This window comes from Cyprinus carpio, chromosome A8 (assembly GCF_018340385.1).
Source record: "Cyprinus carpio isolate SPL01 chromosome A8, ASM1834038v1, whole genome shotgun sequence".
Classification (NCBI taxonomy): Eukaryota; Metazoa; Chordata; class Actinopteri; order Cypriniformes; family Cyprinidae; genus Cyprinus; species Cyprinus carpio.
Genome location: NC_056579.1, coordinates 21,240,060 through 21,255,497, shown reverse-complemented (window position 1 = coordinate 21,255,497; position 15,438 = coordinate 21,240,060). Strand labels below are relative to the sequence as shown.

General features: G+C 35.6%; 1 protein-coding gene across 3 annotated transcripts; it reads right to left on the bottom strand.

Moving 5' to 3' along the window:
* Window positions 1–237: 237 nt before the first annotated feature.
* Window positions 238–14,760, bottom strand: LOC109085724 (ectonucleoside triphosphate diphosphohydrolase 4-like). 3 transcript variants are annotated; one of them, XM_042762775.1, is made up of 13 exons: window positions 14,565–14,760; window positions 13,967–14,149; window positions 12,172–12,369; window positions 11,877–12,082; window positions 9,919–10,069; window positions 9,721–9,824; window positions 7,716–7,775; window positions 7,442–7,596; window positions 3,984–4,150; window positions 2,356–2,680; window positions 1,960–2,045; window positions 1,642–1,803; window positions 238–928 (listed from the first exon to the last, which is right to left on the bottom strand). In XM_042762775.1, the coding sequence occupies exons 2-13, from the start codon at window positions 13,972–13,974 to the stop codon at window positions 691–693; spliced, it is 1,860 nt and encodes a 619-aa protein (XP_042618709.1). In that variant the 5' UTR covers window positions 13,975–14,149; window positions 14,565–14,760; the 3' UTR covers window positions 238–690. The 3 variants fall into 3 exon arrangements, with proteins under 3 accessions (XP_042618709.1, XP_042618710.1, XP_042618712.1); XM_042762776.1 differs by having other exon boundaries at window positions 7,466–7,596; XM_042762778.1 differs by lacking the exon at window positions 13,967–14,149.
* Window positions 14,761–15,438: the final 678 nt, after the last annotated feature.

The following is a 15,438-nucleotide window of genomic DNA, read 5'->3' as shown; positions in this document are numbered from 1 at the left end:
CTTGGAAGAACATGACAATTTATTTCTGGGTGAACTATTAATATATATTGCAAGCTGGAACGCAAAGATGTGATTTTAACCCTCTAATATTGCACTGATTCTCATCATAGAGCTCTGCATGTTTAAATAACATTTTACAGCTTCACCCGCATGTGAAGTCATAGAAATGATGGGCGATGAGAAAAAGAAGAAGAAGAAAAAAAATCAAGGTGCACATACATACACATGCTCACTCTGTTTCTCTTTGGCACAACCAAACAAATTTAATAAATGTTTAATCATGCGCACAGTCTTGAGTTGAGGCAACAGCCGGAAGAACCTTGTGTAGACTATGGAGTATCCAAATCGGGGACACGTATATAAAACATACTCAAGTGACCTGTCCTCTTTCACATTGATAGTGACATTGAAAATCAAAAGGCAGCCTCAGCGTTCCTCTTAATAAATAAACAACTAAACATCACAGCTGATCAGAGGCAGCCATACGGTCCTTTCCAGAGCTGCAATCTTCACATTACACCAAAGTTTGACTGGCATTGGCTGCAAATGTCATGTAGAGTCCTTTGCAAATTATTCTGTGCCAGCGAGGGGCTGGACGTGATGACGGTAAGAGAAGGACTTGATAGGATACAAAACCGTGATTATTAGAGAGGTACGTCTCCTCCAGTGATTGGCCAGCTGGTCCAGGCCCTACAGGGTAACAGTGAGGTCTGGTGAACCCAGGCCCTCCTCCAGCCACTGGACGGAGCCAGAGGCACTGTGCAGGAGTGTGGAGCGCTTGTGTATGCGTCTCAGCCGGAGCAGGTAGAGGAGGATGGACAGAACCACCACCAGAAAACAGGCCAGGAACAGATAGTGGTTGTTCATGAAGGAGAAGCTGTGGTGCCAGTGAGAGTGAGAGCCTTTCAGACTCTCCTGCGGGATATCCCTGACAAACCAAAACACAAGAAAACATGTCAGAAATGTTCACAAAACAAAGAGATTTTCCGGTATTAGATTTTCAAATAAATAGACATTATTTAATTAAATGTATACAAAATAAAATAATGTTAACATTTTGTTTTAATGTGATTTTTTTTGTGTTAGTATGGTATAGTATGAGTATCATGACACTTTTGGTAAGGTGTCTACTGTAACTTCAAATAATATTTATGGCTCTATTTAATAGAGATATTTTATAAAATAAAATGTGCTATAAAATTCAACTAAAAACAACTGTGCAATATTATTAAGCAGCAAACACATAAAATTGCATCTCTGTCTCTGAGACACTAAGCTCATGTAAACAAAATGGCATTTCTGGTAAATAACAGTTGGAAGATGCTAATTTTTACAGGGCAAATGTAAAAATTAAATGCTTAGAAAATTGGTTGGCTATTATTAAAAAAAAAAATAAAAATAAAAAAAAAGGAGAGAAAAAAAGATTTTAAAGTTTAGTAGTTAAAGTTGCAAAAAATACTGGAAAGTGGAAAATATATTATCTCGTTGTGAAAACTACATTACATTTTTTTTAGGAACTTTACGGTCAACTTAATGCGTCCTTGCTCAATTTAAAAATAAATAAATAATAAATATTTTTTTTCTTCTTTTTTTTTAAGAAAAAAATGCTGAAAAAATAAGTTGGAGTGTGTATGCATGTACCTCAGAGGTAGAAAACGTGTGCGGTACAAAATGGCTCCTAGTGTCCACTGCACTTCTTTGTCATACACCAGCAGGGCCGTCCTGAGATTCTCATACGCCGCTGGAAACGCAAATCCTGAGTGCAGCACCTCATACATCCATGCAGACTTGAAGCACTGATACCTGAGAGGTAGAGAGGTAGAGAGGAGCAGCCTGTTTATACCTTTCTCCAAAATCATCCTCGACACTGTGGTATGTCCAAACGGTTGATGTATTATTTTCTACCATAAACCTTTATACTGAAGAGAAAATGAAGAGGTTTTTGTATTTTAAACTTACTTCAATCTATGTTGATCAGCATGTGAGGCGTAAAGTCCTCGATCAAACCGCTCTTTCAAAGTCTTCCACTGGGTGGCACAGTAACTCTGAAATTAAACGGAGAAGGTTAGTGAAAGCAAACATAATAATGAAAAATTTATGAGCAATTTTTGTAGGCTGGTCATTTTTGACCGGGAACACCACATGGTCCATTGGGATACATGTGGATATCTGAAACAAATGCTGTAATAAAAATCTTGTTTCTTTCTTCTAATTTTCGTTTATGCATCACAAAAAGAGACATTTTCAAGAATGTTCAAACTGCAACAGAACCTTTCTCTCTGGAGCCTGACAGCCACAGCGTGCTTTGATTCTATAGAAAAAGAGCAGCATGAACATTGTAACATGTCAGTGTACCTTAGCAGCGTTGGAGTATTTGGAGGAGTTGTAGTCTCCTCCCATGCGCAGCACATCTTCAGTACAGTAGTAGAACTCAGAGAAGCCGTAGAACTGGCTGTTGGTGAAGTCGATGGGCGGCTGATAGACTCCATTCAGCGATGTGTTGGTGTCATTGGTGTGGTTGAGGAACGGCTGGAGCAGCAGACGGCAGCGATCGAAGTCTCCAGTGCCACGCAGGTGCACCCTCTGCTCCTGAGGACCCACCTCATCCTGGAGGTCGGCTGGCAGGCAGGGGTCGAGGATGGGCGAGTCTGCACTCTCTCCTTGATGCTGACCCAGCAGCCTAGAGACAGGAACATGAGACAGTAGTGATCGATAAAAACATCAAATATTCACAATATATTTTCAAAATACAATTATCCACCATGATGAATACTTTGATAATCTTACTGCGCTCTTAATTTGGTCATCAAGTTTTTCAATTAGACTTGTTTTGTAAATACTGGTGTTTCATGATGTATTTGGGTGCATATAAATAATATATATATATACACACATATACACATATATACACACATATATATATATATATATATATATATCTCCACATCACTCAAACTGCCTACGGTCTTCTGTGTCCTCCACGCCACAAGGATGCGCTGTTTTCTTTCAAATCAAAAAATAAATACACGTAGAAACAGTGCATCCTTGTGGCGGCTGATACAGAAGAGCATACGGTGATATGGAGAGACACAGAGGAGACAGTTGAAAAAGGAATTGTTGAACAAAGTTATTTTTGTTTTCTTCGCGTACATAAAGTATATATATATATATATATATATATATTAAAATAATTTTTTTCGTAAAAAACTAGACAGATACTGAATAGCATCAATAGGCTAAAACATAAGTTATCATTTTAATATTACTGTTTGGTAAGATTTTTTTACCAGTTGGTACAATTTTTTAAAATGTTTTTAAAGTTTCTTTTATTTATTTATTTTACATTTAATTTTTTTAACTGATCAAGGCTGCATTTATTTGATCAAAAATACAGTAAATGCAGTAATATTTTGAAATATTCCAATTTAAGATAACTTTTTTTGTTCGAATATATTCTATATTAAGAATATAAAACTAATACTTATATAAAATAATATAATTTATACAACTTATAGAAACATACATATATACATAATATATATACATATATATATATATATATATATATATATATATATATATCTATATATACACACACACACATATATATAAAATGATAACAAATATTTTTAAATTATATATTGTATTTTATTCCTGTGATGCATCTTTACTCCAGTCTTCAGTGTCACGTGATCCTTCTAATATGCTGATTTTTATGCTAAATAAACATTTCTTTTTATTATTATGATTATTATTATGAATGCTGAAAACAGTTTTGCTGCTTCATATTTTTGTGGAAATTGTGACTAATTTTATTCTTTGATTAAGATACCAGCATTTATGTCAAACAGAAATGTTTACTGTCACTTTTGAACAATTTAATATGTCTTTGATGAATGAAAATATAAATATATTAAAAACCCCAAACTTTTGAATGGTAGTGTACATTATCTAGCTCATGCTCTACAAATATTTGATCTTACTTGTTTCGGATTTGTGTGGTGCTGATGAGGTTTTCCTCATATCTCTGGCGGGCCGCATTTCCACCGAAACCCAAAAATGTTGAGACGTAAACGCGGTACACGTGTTCTGTTCTGTGAGCGTCACAGCCCAGGTTAAACTCCGCCAGCAAATTCTTGGCTATTTCCTCCTGGCAGCACACAGTGAAACACAGACAGAAATATAAGACAGCTGTGGGAGACAGATGTTAACAGAGGTTCCTTCTGGGCAACTATTAAAGCATCTTCCAAAAATACAGAACTACAGATCTACTCTGAAGTGTGCTTCAATTGCATGTTTCTTTAAACGCAGAGCCAGCAAAGCAGCATCATCATCTTTGTAAAATGACATTTAAAGGAATGTTCGGGGTTAAATTGTCATTTAGCAGGCAGAGATACTTCTGGTTATTAATGAATATTTTGTTTTTACAATTAGTGACTCATGCCTCAGTAAAAGTTAACATTTAGAACAATGCACTTACAATGGAAGTCTATGGGGCAAGACAATCTGGAGGGATTTCTGCAGCTTGTATTTTCCTTAAGAATATTTTATTCATTCTTACAAAAAAAAAAAAAAAAAAAAAAAAAATTGAAGTAGTAAGTTGTCATTTTGCAGGCAGAGATACTTCTGGTTATTAATGAATATTTTGTTTTTACAAAATGAGAGATGAGAACTCTGTTCAGTGGTAATCGACAGCACAGGTGCGGTTCATTGAGCTCAACATGTGTTGATTGAGAACATTCCTTTAACAGCTCTCAAGCTCTAATAAAGATGTAGAAAAATACTACAGAACATGAAAACACTGAACACTTCATTCTGATTGTGTTTGATTCCAGCGATATCCTGTTATCTCAGATTAGAGGCCATCAGGATTTGTATGGAGGAGTTTTCCTCTAAAACAATTAAACATACAGAATTAACTCAAATATTATATTCAGAAAATACAAATAAACCATGCATGCACACACACACATACACACACCAAATTCATGGACTGCTAATATTAGATTATGAAACTCTCCCCAAATTACTGGGATTCAATTAAATTATCAAAATATTGTTTAAAGGGATACTCCACCCCAAAATACATTTTTTGTCATTAATCACTTACCCCCGTGTCGTTCCAAACCCGTAAAAGCTTTGCTCGTCTTTGGAACACAATTTAAGATATTTTGGATGAAAACTGGGAAGATTGAGACTGTCCCATAGACTGCCAAATAAATAACAGTGTCAAGGTCCATAAAATTATGAAAACACCATCAGAATAGTCCATCTGCCATCAGTGATTCAACCGTAACGTTATGAAGCGACGACAATACTTTTTGTACACAAAGAAAACAAAAATAACTTCAAATTCAACTGTCTCCTCTGTGTCTCTCCACATCACTCAAACTGCCTACGGTCTTCTGTGTCCTCGGCGCCACAAGGACGCGCTGTTTTCTTTCAAATGAAAGAATAAATACATGTAGAAACAGAATGATACAGAAGAGCATACGGTGATATGGAGAGACACAGAGGAAACAGTTGAAAAAGGAATTGCTGAACAAAGTTGTTATTTTTGTTTTCTTCACTTACAAAAAGTATTCTCGTCGCTTCATAACGTTACGGTTAAATCACTGATGGCAGATGGACAATTCTGACGATGTCTTTCATACTTTTCTGGACCTTGACACTGTTACAGTCTATGGGACAGTCTCAAGCCTCCCGGTTTTCATCCAAAATATCTTAAATTGTGTTCCGAAGACAAAGGGAGCTTTTATGGATTTGAAACGACATGGGGGTAAGTGATTAATGACAACATTTCCATTTTGGGATGGAGTATCCCTTTAAAGGGGCCATATCAATAATAGTAGATAAAAATTAAAAGTAGATAAACAGGATTATCTGATTTACATATAGAAGCCTTAAAGGTACAGCAGAAATAAACATTAATTCTGAGAGTCAGATAGGTAAGAAATAGTCATATTAAGAGAGGGAAAAAAAATAGCTTGATCTCATAAGAAAACATTTTAGTGAATTGGGGAGAATTCATATGAAGCTGTATTTTTTTTATTATTATTGTTAATAAAAACATGAGATTTAAAAACAAAAACAAAACAAACCCTAAGGATGAAGGTCCACCAATACACCAAACCCTCAGTGGGACGCAAACAGCTTGTATGAAATGGTACGAATGAGACTGAACAATGGAGACTGTACGAATTAATATAATACTTTCTAGTTTGCCATCAGCATTCAGCAAATACACATTTATATAATTTAAACAAATCTTTGAATGACTAATGGACATCTAATTTCAAAATCCTTGCAAACTTAGTCGAATCTAGCTGTGAGATCTTATGAAGTGTGCATGTGACCTGCACGATCGTGTGTACTCTGCGTGACGGTCGGTCCGTGCTGACAGGAGGAGACTTCAGCTTCACTGAGAAGCGCGATCAACAAACTTTAAACTCGTGATTTTAAATTATTCTGGGCTTCATGCTTTTGCCCAATGTCATATTCATGTCATTTTCACTGTGTTCTGCATGTAAAATGAGTGTTACCTTGGCTTTATTTAAAAAAACAAAAAAAGTGATTCCCAATGCACACAAACTTCCCAGAATACTGAGTGCCTCGTTGGTTACAGTGTTTACTCCCCTTTTAATTATATATTTTTATTATTAAAAAACAGTATCGGTCGACCACTAATTGTATGGATTAGTCCGAAAGAGACTGTACTAATTAGTCTAAATGCAATGGTGTGGAATAGTCCAAATGAGACTGTAAAAATGAGTCTGAATAAAATTGTACAAATTAGTCTGAATGAGACTGGACAAAGGAGACTGTACGAATTAGTCCGAATAAAATCGTACGAATAAGCTTGAATGCAGTTGTATGGATTAGTCCGAATGAGACTGTACAAATTAGTCTGAATAAAATCGTACAAATTAGTCCAAATGAGACTGTATGAATTAACCTGAATGTGATCATATAAATGAATCCGAATGAGACTAAATGTGAATACGCCACCAATTCACCAAATCAGAATAGTTACAAACTGCAATGAGAGAGTGTTGCACAATATTTCTGGTGTAAGAAACCATTACTAATATTGTAAATGACTTCAGGTGAAGAAGAAGAAGAAGAAGAAGAAGAAGAAGAAGAAGAAGAAGAAGAAGATCTAATGTATCATAGAAGTGGTGAAAATTACTGTGAATATAGAAGTGGAGAAATTACTGTTGAAGAGTGATTAGTATTGTTCTCAGAGCTTTAGCACAATGCTGCTATATGAACATGCAGCAGGCTTATCTCAGTCCAAGGCATCAGTTCAGCAAATTCACCAAGGCCTTGTACTGCACTGGGCCAAGAACCACAGGACCAGTACCAGGAGAACAAGAATGAGAGAATGACAAATCCAAACTTTCAGCTTTCAAAAATATGGGAAATTTTCAAAGATAATAACCTGTTGTGGAGAAGCAAAGCTTACAGTTTTGGGCACTTCGTATGCGATCTGAGTGGAGACACCACCCATGTCCAATACGCCAGCCGTACGCTTGCGTACCAGCGTCTCCTGCTGGTCACTGCCAGGAACCTGCACCTCCACCACTGCCTCATGTTCTGAGAAACAAAGGACAAAAAATATAACAACAAGAAAGACAGGAGAGGGGAGCTGGAAAGCAATCTTTTGTAGGGGCTATTAATTGTTATGAAAAAGAAAATGGTATGATATCACTTACCATCCTCAACATGATTGAATCGGCCCAGGACAAAGTTGATTCCTATCCATGCATATACTCCTGAAATCAAGCAATCAAGCAATCAATCAAATCAATTCCACAGAATTCAGATTTTCACTCAAAAGCCAAAAAAAAAAAAACATGTACACTACTGTTAAAAAAATAGGGGTCAGTAGTTTTAAAAGAAATGTGGTTTTAAACTTATTTAACAAGAATCCTGAAAAAAAAAAAAAATCTAGATTTCTACAAAAAAATGAAGCAGCACAACTGTTTTTCCACACTGATAATAATCAGAAATGTTTCTTAAGCAGCAAATCAGTAGAGATTGACCGATATATAGCGATTTACCGATATTTTCCACGATATTTAGGCATTTTACCATAAATATCGGATATCGGTTTTGTAATATCGGATTCACTGATTTTAAGAATTGCACAGGATTGCCATTGCAGCGTGTCTGAGGGGAGACGAGACAACAACAACAGTGTGCGGGTACTTGATTTGCTGTAGTTAGTAAACTTAATTTAACATAAAAGCCAGTTAAGCACAAATTAGATGCATTACATAAATGCCCGATATGTAGTTTATGCAGCTTGGCTCTAAGAAATAGACCAACTCACGAAGTCATGTTAAATAATCCATCAAGTCCTGTCCCAACAAAGACGTAACTTTGTCTGAATTAATATGCAGCCATGAATGAGCGCATGTTGGACATAAAAGCACTGAATTTAATACTCTCTCTGTTGTCTATGCTCATCGTAAGTCTCGTGAAGTCGGAGTCACACAGATAATGCGTCAAGATCCTCTCCCAATAAAGACGTAACTTTGCATGAGTTAAATAATACAGCCATGAATGTGCGCATGTTGGGAAAAAGCACTGAATTTAATTCTCTCTCTGTTGTAAATTTGCTCCATCATTAGTCTCGTGAAGCCACTTTCATATTGCTGTTTGCTCTCCTGGTTGATGCTCAATGCTCCAGCACGGCCACCGCATATAACTTTTAACAAGATTCACTTGTTTAAAACACCCTAAATTGTATTAACATTTACAATATAACCATTATTTTGCTAATAAACATCTAAATAAATACATCTCTATGGAAATTATTTATTATCGCTGCGAGCAATCTCAGTTTGAGTGTAACTGCATTGATAAACCGCTCTGTCATCAGGCATTTTATAATCTAGAAGGACAAAACATTATTAATAATTTTGATATAACATTCCAGTTGAGAAATGCAATAAAATATGATGTTTTGTTTATTATATTCCAGAGAATATTATCCAGTGAATTATTCTTGACTCTGTAGCTATTAAACGGCTTATAAACCTACTAAAACGGTAGTTTAAAATGAAGTTGATATGACTCCTGTCCTGTATTTATTTTCTCCATTTGAAAACATTATGTTAATATTGTTATTGTTAATATTAGTGTTGTTGCTGTTGATGCTTTTTATAAATAAAATGTTTTTAATGTTGTAATATAAAGATTAAATTTAACATGAAAGACTAATGTTCAACACTAAAAAGAGGAAAAACCAAAGTGAAGTATGTTTTTTCTTCACTCAGTCATTTATTTACTTTATAACAGTTAATAAATATTGGTTCTGCATATCGGTTATCGGGCACATAAACATGCAAATAACTGGTATCGGTAATAAAAAAAATCAATATCGGTCGATCACTACAAATCAGCATATTAGAATGATTTCTGAAGATCATGTGACACTGAAGACTGGAGTGATGATGCTGAAAATTCAGCTTTGATGACAGGGATAAATTACATTTTAAAATATATTGCAATAATAATAATTGCAGTTTTTAATGTATTTTTGATTAAATGCATGCAGCATTGAGGAGCATAAGAAACTTCTTTTAAAAACATTAAAAAAAAAAAACATTCAGTATCAGTAGTGTAGATTTGTGCAACATTTAAAAGTTCCCCTTTATTTACGAACTAATGACTCTAGAGGTGATCTAGAAGAGGTTCAGAGGTGGGTCTTACCTTCCTGTTTGCCTGAGATAACTTCCACATGGGAGTCGGAGAACAAGAAGTTGAAATTTACAGGAATGTCAGTCCGCAAATCCTCCAGCAGGGCCTCCTGTTGGCTGCAAACAAACCCAATCTTAGCACATGCGGCAGCTTACCCACAGCGTGCAGCTAATTTGAGGTTTATATTTGTGCGAGTGTGTGATCGGACACCTTTCAGGCAGGACTCTCATTCCCGCGGTGCACAGGATGTAGAGGGGCGTTTCCTGGTGCTTGTTCTTAGGGATGTGCTGAGCAGCAAAGCTCAGCAGAGGGCTGATGTAGTCGCTGGCCTTATCTGGTGTTGATGCATACTCAGAAATACCTGAATAGACAGGAAGTAGTGTTACGTATAAGGCTGGGTACTGACACAAATTTCATGATTGGATTACAAGCTCTGGATTTGATTTAATTCGATATACCCATTCATTTGGATATATATCAGGTGCAGTATATATTTAAATTTAAATTGTATCAGTTGTATTAGTTTTTATAATATTAACTTTATAATGATGTAAACGGTTTCTACTCCAATTCACGTTTGAAATATAAATATTTAAAGAGTGGCTGTCAAACTTGTATTTAAATCAAAGATTTACACAAACATACATTAAATAAGACATCACTTAAGTAAAAAAATTAAAATGATAAGTTGAGTAAAATATAATGAATATTTAATGTAGTGCATATATACCAAAATGCTCCGCTCTAGAGATTTTTCTAGCTGACTAACGAGTTTATGAATACTGAAAGGCTTTCCTGAGTTAAATGCAGCATTAAATGACATGGTTTTCTAGCACTTTTATCTTTTCACAGTTGAAACACTGATTGAGCGATTACATGAGACATGACACATTTTGGTGATGGCCAGTGACTTGAGAAAATTTACCGGCCATAAATATTTTTTACCTGCAATTAAACTAAATGTGCATTATTTATTTATGTTTATTAAAAAAAAAAAAGGAAACATCTAATTGCATTTTATTATTATTATTATTATTATTATTATTATTTTTTGTTTTATTTATTTATTTTCTGTGGTGCACATAAGTTTTTCAGTCTGGTTCTCATGAAAGCACCTGGAGATTTGGTTTGGTGCTCACACATAGTGACCCATTTAATATAACTATAAAAAAAATAATTGAATAATAAATTGAGAATTATTGTATAATGCACATTAGTTCATAAGCGCAAAGCTGCTTTGTTTACAGCGGTAACCAAGTAAAACGTCTCGTTCAGCTCGTCTGCTGTTTCTGTTTCATGCAGATATTTGTTATGTATAGTTTCACAAAACTGAAGTCAAACCATTTTGTTTTTGCTTCAAATTTTTAAATTATACAACCTAATTTAGATTAAAAACTGCTCATGTTGCATGTATGCAGCATCTTTGTTTGAATCTTGATTAAAATCCAGTAGTTGCCTCTAATTTAAATGGAAAGCACAGACAAAGCCTTATTTTGTTTATATAAAAAGCTTTATTTTATTTCTGTTACTAATTTATTTGATTTAGGGCTTGTTTAAAATTTCAATTTAGTTTGGTTATTTACATTTACATTATATTTAAATATTGTCATTTAGCAGACACTTATCCAAAGCGACTTACAAATAAAAAAGTGCTATATTAGTATATTATTATAGTGTTATATTTAAGTTTCACAAAGAAATGTACAGCATTTTGTCCAAGCAATAATAAAAGGACAAATTTAATTTATAATTTGCCTTAAATCTCATTTTGTAAAAAAAAAAAAAAAAAAAATTGTGAATCGAATCTTGAGTTGAGTGAATCGTTACATCCCTACAGTTAATCGATCTAAAATCGTGATTTGGAACAGCTGTCAACCATGTGCACCCGTTTATTTATTTATTCATTCATTCATTCACTCAAATTCTAAAAATTAAATCAATAAAGAAATAATACTTTAATACTATTTTGTATATTGTTTAGTAACTTTTGTTCACACATCAACAGAAAAGAGCATAGACTTAAAGACTGATTCTTGGGATTCAATATCGGTTCATCAAAACGAGAACTGATTAAAATCAGCAAACTGATATTGTCAACCCAGCCCTAATTATTTGACCATTCACCATTTCAAGCCGCCAACATTCTGTTCATTCATTCGCACACTGACCTGGCTTGATCTTCATGACTACAGGCTTCCTGTTCTTGTCTCGCATCTGTTTGATGTCTAGGAGCTCATGCGGGTTGCCGTTGTGCCGAGGCCAGGTGTACACAAACACACGGGAGCCACTGCTGCCACAGTCCACCACCAGCCCGTAGTTCAGGTTGGGGTTATTGGTGTCTGTGGCCTCCATGTCCGGCACCCGACCCAAACGTCTAGTGGAGACACATCAATCAGGATGATTAGATTTGCTCAGATGCATAACAGGAATAATAGAACCGATGAGAACTGAAAGGCGTTTTACGTGTGGAGGTGTCGGTCCTCTCTTAACCAGCTGTACTGGCCCTTCCCTGTGACCAGCAGCAGGTACAGCAGCCCCATCACACCAGCCAACAGACCCAGCAGCAGCAACTGCCTGAAGGAAGGCAACAGGAACCGCGGCAGAACCACCGGAGACAGGCTGAAGTGCCAGGATGCTGGAAACAGGCAGGAAATGCTAATCCTGTAGAGAGGGTAAAAATAGTGATGAGAAAACTATCACTATGGTTACTGGATCCTTTTAGCTTGGCTGCTCACACAGAAGTCACTTTCAAACCAAGCAGCAAAGTGGTGAATAAATTCACAGGACATGCCGAAATCATTCACCCTCACGCAAAGTTCCCAATAGCGTGGACTGCAATTGAAATGATTGGATTGCAGCTGAGAAAACTTGCTGAACAGCAGTAAATGTGACCACACATGTTATGTTGAACATTTCAAAGAGCTTCTGTTGTGGATGTTTTCGTGGTTACCATTGTACTGAAAAGCAGAGCTCGTGGTTAGGATATGATGAATATGGTGTTTTTGCTTCATCCAATGAACACAGCTATCCTAATGTTAGTGCAGTGACAAGTAGTGCCAATCTACTGTAAATAAATAAACATAGAAATCAAAAAGTATGTTCTTGTATGTTTTAATTGACTTTTTTGTGGAAGCCTATTACTACCACGGAATAAAAAAAATAAAAAAGGTAATTGTGACTCAATTCTGATTTTATTCTTGCACTGCGAGATATTAAATTAGAATTGTAAGATACATGCTAAACTAAGAACTGCTAAATAAACTCGCAGTTCTAAGAAGAATGTCTTTGTTTCAATTTTTTATTCTCCATGGCGAAAAAAAAAACTATTTTAATTTTTTTCAGACATTTTTCCAAAAAAGTCTGAATTGTGAGATTTAGTCTGCACCAGTGAACCATTTACAGTAAGACCAAGACTGTGCGTTTAGAAAGCAAACAGCATCTCTTCTTATGCTAAGTTGACTTCAAAGGTTTGTCAAGCAGCAGAAACATCACATAATAAACAATAAGGTAGGAATTTATTTGCCATTACATAGTAATGGCCACTTTTGAAACACTGCTTCATGAATTGTTTCGAAACAGTGGTTCGGAGCGAGTATCAAAATGCCAAAGTCACGTGATTTCAGTACACGAGGCTTTGTTACGTCATAACTGTTTCTAAATGTCTCGAAATTTCAATAGCTCATCTTAGGGGGTCGATCTCTGTTGAACAGTGTATCATGCGAGTTTAATGAGTGGCGACCCACTGCATCAGCGTCTATGGCTATACAATCTCGGATCAGTTTGATCAATTTGTAGACATTTTTAATGATACATTTGTGTAATTAAAAGGATGAGTAGTAGTTAATAATCCATTACTGGCCTGTTTAGACGAGCTCTCCATAAAACAAACAAAACAAGCCTTTGGAAATCAATAGTAATTATTTTAAAGATGCATATTTATTGCCAACATACACCTCATTTTTAAAGGTATTTTATTATTTTGATCGCATTTAATATATTATACTTTCAAGAAAGCGTTTTCATTGGGTTTGCAAAAGCTGCTTTTATGCAAGTTTTTGTTGCATCTATACAGTTTTGACCAGCAGGCGTGTGGTGTTTCGAGCGCTTCGAAACAGTGAATCATTTTCCAATTGGTTCGAAGCTTCGGAATGGTCTGTTTCTTCCATCACTACCATCACATACAGTACATCACATTTCACATCAGCTTCTTCCACTGGAGAAAACCACTTTCCTCAACTGACTTGAGTTGTGTACTTGCCTTCCCATTGCTGGAGGGGACGAGCAGGTGATGTGGACGAATCAACCCTTCACTGGCCGCTGCTGCTAGTAACCTTACAGGTGTATTCCTCCATGACGTCACGGGTCAGGGCATCCCCATCCTCCTCCTCCTCATCAGGGGCTTTCACACGTGTTCAGGTGTGCTAAGACGACGTGGCATGTCCTGACATGAGGAAGTGAAAACAGAACCGCACTATCAGCACGGAACGATGTGAAACTTTAACAAGTTCACTTGTAGACCTAAGCGACAGATCACATTTAATGTCTATTTAGTCGCCTACATAGACATCATTCATCGGGGCTTTCAAAGGCGCTTACGACCGTTATAATTCATGAAAAGCACACACCCTACATGCTCTCTAGATAGGCAGCTCACTAGATTTCGAAACACCACCACAGTTAACGCCTGATCAGGCCGAGAACAGTTTCGATGATAAACGGATGCCTATTTTATCATTAAAAGCATGTCTGTGAGGTTTTGGAGAGACAGACTCGACTGATTACATGCTGTCAGATGTGTTTACCCTCCGGCCAGATAAATATAAATATCTGTATGATCGCAAGGAGTGTGTTCTCACCGTTCGGCTACGTTACATCAGGGACGGATGCGTCTATAATAAAGCCATCCTCTGAGACTTATTAATTCAGTGGTCCTGCGATTGAAATCCTCTTGGTGAACACGAAATACGGCACTTCAGTTCCTTTCAGGTCAAATGTGGTCGAGAAAAGCCGCTAGTTACCGACCAACAGTTCAGTTCGGTACACGTGAAAACGGTCAGTGCGCGTGCGTGCCAAATCCGGAAACTCGCGCCTGCGTCTACACTGCTGCTCTGACGTCATTTTGCGCTTCCCGTTCGTCACTAAACTTTTCCTTATTTATTATTGAGAATACTGATAAAGAATTTCCTTTACTTTGGGAAATGCTTTGTTTGAACTTGTTAATTGAAAAAAAAGTGCATTTACAGAAAAACTAAATATACTTACTTAATCCTCTTATCTTTTAACAAAGCTTTATATACATAAATGTAAGTTCTCAAGTCAGAAGCCACTTTTTTATGTTGTGCTTGCTGAAATGCAGTACTACTTTGGGATTATTTCTAAGAGCTTTTAAAACAATTGTTTTGTTTAATTATATACCCCTGTATTTTTTATTTATTATTTTATATTTTTGTATTGTAACTGCTTCCATATTTGTTTATATAGTATTCTCAATAAGAAAAAAAATAAAATAAAATAATAATAATAATATATATATATATATGTATATATATATATATATATATATAAATGAACACTATATATATAATTCAAATCATATATTCTCGTTACTGGAAGGTAATTCAAATCACATTCTCGTTATACATATATATATATATATATATGTAAGGATAGATTTACACTACTGTTCAAAAGTTTGGAGTCAGTAACATTTTTTTTAATTAATAATTTTAT

What these genes read in the sequence shown, in the direction of transcription:
- LOC109085724 (XM_042762775.1), bottom strand. An exon ending in TATCTCAGGCAAACAGGAAG is followed by an intron (nt 7,776 to 9,720) that starts GTAAGACCCACC and finishes GCTTGATTTCAG; the next exon opens with GAGTATATGCATGGATAGGA. An exon ending in GCTTTGCTTCTCCACAACAG is followed by an intron (nt 4,151 to 7,441) that starts GTTATTATCTTT and finishes GTGTGCTGCCAG; the next exon opens with GAGGAAATAGCCAAGAATTT.